The following is a 4648-nucleotide window of genomic DNA, read 5'->3' as shown; positions in this document are numbered from 1 at the left end:
AGAAGCAAAAGCGCACGATTAATTGCTATTGATGGCAACAAAATCACAAGGGCTGCACAGAGCATGACTATTCCGTCTGTTTCGGACGACGACAGCGACTGAACTAAATTTGTTTTTATTCTTATGTTTTAGTTTGTAACGTTCAATGTTAAAATGGAATGTCGGCTCTGTTAAGTTTTTATAAAGCGCCTGATCCTATTACATAAATCATTGAAAAAAAAAACATGCTACCGTCGTAACATGTCCCACATTGATAGGTACACCTATTTGGCTAAATTTAAGGGGAATGTATTCACTTGTCATAAAGCGAGTTGGTGATTTTAATTTTATAGATACGTATTTTGACCTTAACAATAAGGCCGTTATCAGTGTTTCGTTCTTGATTCGTCTTGGGCTGCTTTAATTATAATCGTAATGTGGGCTTACCCTTACAGAAATCATAAAGGAAATATTCATCATCACATAACATTTGGTGATTTTGGACCCCTCGTCACGCTTCTTGTTTTAAACAACTGGTTTTGATTATATTTCCAGTGCCAAGTTCCGTATCGACTAGTTCAACTTTGCATCGGTATTGGTCATTTTTCGCGAGTGTTTTTCTTCTGCCGAATTTCAGCAACCTCTGGAGAGATCGAACCAGAACAAGATCAGGAACCATTGAAGCAGCAAGATGACAAAAACAGGGGAAGAAGCTGCTAACAGGATCAAACGTATTGTGGAGAGCCGAAAGGGCGTGCAAGGAATAATAACCAGGCAGCAAACGAAACGGGATGGAGCCGGCTCTACAGAAATCAACGGACCCGGATCAACTCATATGGCAAATCGCGATGCCCCATCGACCCAACCTTCGACGATCGTTCTGGAACTGATCGAAACGGACAAAAATTTCCCGGACCACCCGTCTCAAGTAGGGAAGTTCCTGAAAAGGAAAGGCTTCTCTCACTTCACGGAGATTGGAAAGGTGGGGAGGTTTAGGTTTAAAGTTGAAACCTCAGACGTTCGACGAATGAAAAGCTTGAACCTGGAAGAAGGAAACCTTCGAATCTACGAGCCGAAGAACCTCAATCAAACGATCGTTTTCGTAAGGGGAGTTCCACTCAATTTCGACGAAGAGGAGATGCTGGAGAACATCGAAGCAGACTTCCCAGTGGTCAAAGTACAACGGATAAAAAGGCGGAACAGAAACAAGGACCTAGTGGACACCTACAACATCAAAGTAACGGTAGAAGGAGGACGGGTACCCAACAGAGTCAAAATATATGGCTGTAATTTCAGGGCTGAATTATATATATTCCCCATTAGACAGTGCAAACATTGTTGGCGATACGGACACGGTGCCAAGTACTGCACCTCCATGACTCACTGTTCTTCTTGTGGAGGATCGCACGTCATAAGAAAATCCGACTAGCAATGAAAGAAAAACAAATCCCCTTCAACCAAGCCCAACATTTCTATCCCAGACTGGAAAACCACTTTGACCTATTGAGAGAAGAAGAAGCAGGAGATACACTCTCATTCCCAAACCTCAACGACCAACAACAAATGAGCAGAACCTCACAAAGAAGACAGTCGACCAGAGCCCCCCAGCAAGAGGAGAGTCGATCGAGTCTAGTCATGGAGGACACCGAGGATCACACCACTACTATCCCACCAAATAAGCCCATCCCTGATCCTAACGCTCGCTGCGGCATAGGACTCGAGAATCTCCTCAAAACTTCCGACTTCGAACGTCTTATCTTCTGGCTGCGGAAAGAATTCTTGTCTGAAGTACGAGCAACGCGATGGCTATTAGCCTTGAAGGATCTGCACACAAAAATCACCCAAAGGATTCAGATTACAGAGACAGAACTAGATCGAGACCAGCTGTGATCGAGATAGGACAGGCCATCCAACTGATCATTGAAGAAAATTCATACTACCCACAAGAAAATGCGAGATCCAACTCAAGCCATCACAGTGGTGTGTAAAAAGCTAAAAAGCCTACAGCATAACATCCAGCGCCTTCGCCCAATGGACACAAGAGAAGAGCTCAGCCACTTTCTAAAAGAAAACTCCGTAGAAGTGGCGTTACTGCAGGAGATATGTGTGTGTGTCCAAACTAACCCCCACTGTCTGGCAGTGATGTTATGGAAGAAAGCTGTCTGGGTTACAGTCAGATTTAATCCGGGAGTTAGAAAGTGTTAGCTCTATTGCAGCTCCAGTGACCCGTTTCAGACTACCTGGTATTTTATGACCAGTCCGAGGTCACTTTTGCTTACAATAAGCCCCGCCTGTTTATGCTACCATTATCAAATAGATAATGGACCCATAAACAAACTTCCGGATTCTCCAATCCAGCGCGTATTTAGTTTTGAAATTACAATCGTATCAATACACCTTAAAATTCGTTACAATGGTAAAGTAGTAAATCCATATCGGAACAATCTCACCAATTTTATCCACTTTTGTAGAACTGCGCATCCACGGTGAACAATAAGCTGGAAATAATCTGGTTGGGAGGAGCTCTGGATCTGTACTCCACACTCGATCCGTGTCTGGCGTTACTGCAGGAGATATGGCTCAAAAAGGACGAACCTTTCAGGCTCACACATTACAGACTCGAATCCAAAAGAAGAAACCAAGGCTACGGCGGAGTCGGTATCCTCGTCCATCAGTCTATCGACTATGAAAGGCTGGCTTTCGAAAATCTCTTTCCGATCCAAGTGGTCGGGATCAAAATCTCAAGAGGTTTTGACCCAATTACGCTAATCTCCGTCTATGTTCCTCCAGGGCGAGACATAGGTAGCGAGGCTATCACCAAAATCAAAGAACTTTTCGAACAAGCGGAGAGAATAGAGGGTGAAATACTTATCGGCGGGGACTTCAATGGTCATCACCATACGTGGGATCACATATCGCCAAACTGCCCGAAAGGAAATGTCATAAACACAATATTAGAAACATCAAAATTCATCCTGCTCAACGACGGATCGCCCACCTGTATGTCAACGGTTACCAACAACAACACAGCGATAGATATCACGTTAGCCACGACTGGCTTAGCCAGAAAAACAACTTGGGGAGTAATCTCTCAAGAGTTCGGTAGCAACCATCTGTCCATCATGGTGGAGATAGGAAGTGAGATCCCAGTAGCAGAAGGACGAGTGATCCGCGTTAACAAGCAAAAAGCAGCGGAAGCAATCAACAGACTGAAACCCCAATATCTATATGACCCTGCTGAAATGCAGACCATTTTTGAAGAAAGCATAGAAGAAGCGAGCTTCGTTGTAAAGGACAAGAAGGCAAACTATCTCAAGCGATGGTGGACCAAAGAAATAGGAGAAGCCTACAAAACGAAGAGAAATCTCTTACGAGAATACAATCGATCGAAGACCTTTACGAACCAGCTGAAATTGCAGAAATGGAGAGCAATCCTGAAACGCCTAATTCGCAAAGCTAAAAGAGCGTACTGCGCACAGCTTACGGAATCAATAGATGAGTCAACACCCACCAAACATCTGTGGAACATAATAAAAGGCCTAGACACAGCACTAACCCAGCCGGTGACCAGAAAACCAGAACTGACAATGCAGGATGCGGAAAATTTCATTAGGCACTTCTACAATAACAAACTCAAGTGGACCACGAAGCCACCATCCGAAACAACTCCGGACCTCAAGGGATACGAAATGGCCCTATCGGTTGAAGAAATCCTCGGATCGCTACAGAAAAGGAAAGAACTCTCCGCGCCAAGTGAAGACGGTATGTCGTATGACATTCTCAAGCAACTAAGACCAGACATGCAGATTAAATTTGCAGAAATGCTTAATGAAGTCTTCGTCACTGAGCAGATTCCGGAAAGATGGCGTACGACGCTACGACGCGTACGACGAAAGCAGCACAAAATCAAACTACTAGGCAAAAGAAATAGCAGCGCAAACCCAAATACCCTTATCAAGGTAGGTAATGCCGTCATACGCACCAGGCTGGAATACGGAGCGCAGATCTATGGAAGCGCAGCTAAAACGAACCTCCAGAAAATCCAAACTGTTCATAATAGCTACCTGAGATGTGCTATGCGGTACACAAAGTCGACTCCGATCCACGTCATCCTCGCAGAAACCGGATAATCACCATTAAACATCCGACGAGAATGGATTACGCTGAAAGAAGTACTGAAAAGCTCCTTCCACGGCAACCAAACCCAAGAGTTCATCAGTAGAGCCATCCAAACGGAAATCAAAATGGATCATACTTTACAGAGATCGTCATAAAATACAACTTAGTTCTACACCAAACGCACCCCAAAGATCCTACAAACGCATACACCTCAAGACGACAATACTCTGGTCGAAGCATCTCCAACTACATCAAACAAACCCTTTTCGAAGGACAGCAACCGAAGGCAGAACACAACCGGGAATTCTAGTAATAGAAGTTCTTAGAAACCAAAAACCTTGATTACCAGGACTACTACCATTTGTATACAGATGCCTCTAAAACAGAATCCGGGACCGCTCTATGACAGTTTAGACGAACAGGTGATCGCAAAAAATTTCAATCCTAATTTCTCGATTACAAATGCCGAACAAGCCGAACTACTGGCAATCTGGACAGCCATAGAAATCATACAAGTAAAACAATACAAGAAGGCAGTCATATTCACCGA

General features: G+C 44.0%; 1 protein-coding gene across 1 annotated transcript; it reads left to right on the top strand.

Annotated features, from left to right (window-relative positions):
• Positions 1–670: 670 nt before the first annotated feature.
• LOC134203619 (uncharacterized) lies at positions 671–1408 on the top strand. Its single transcript, XM_062678503.1, has one exon. The coding sequence runs from the start codon at positions 671–673 to the stop codon at positions 1406–1408; it is 738 nt and encodes a 245-aa protein (XP_062534487.1).
• The last annotated feature ends 3240 nt before the right edge of the window (positions 1409–4648 follow it).

The sequence above is a fragment of the Armigeres subalbatus genome, unplaced genomic scaffold (assembly GCF_024139115.2).
Source record: "Armigeres subalbatus isolate Guangzhou_Male unplaced genomic scaffold, GZ_Asu_2 Contig1996, whole genome shotgun sequence".
Classification (NCBI taxonomy): Eukaryota; Metazoa; Arthropoda; class Insecta; order Diptera; family Culicidae; genus Armigeres; species Armigeres subalbatus.
The sequence above is the reverse complement of the archived record's forward strand: the minus strand, read 5'-3'. Positions and strand labels throughout refer to the sequence as shown.

Bases quoted from the DNA above. Each gene is read 5' to 3' on its own strand.
- LOC134203619 (XM_062678503.1), top strand. From the start codon at position 671: ATGACAAAAACAGGGGAAGAAGCTGCTAACAGGATCAAACGTATTGTG.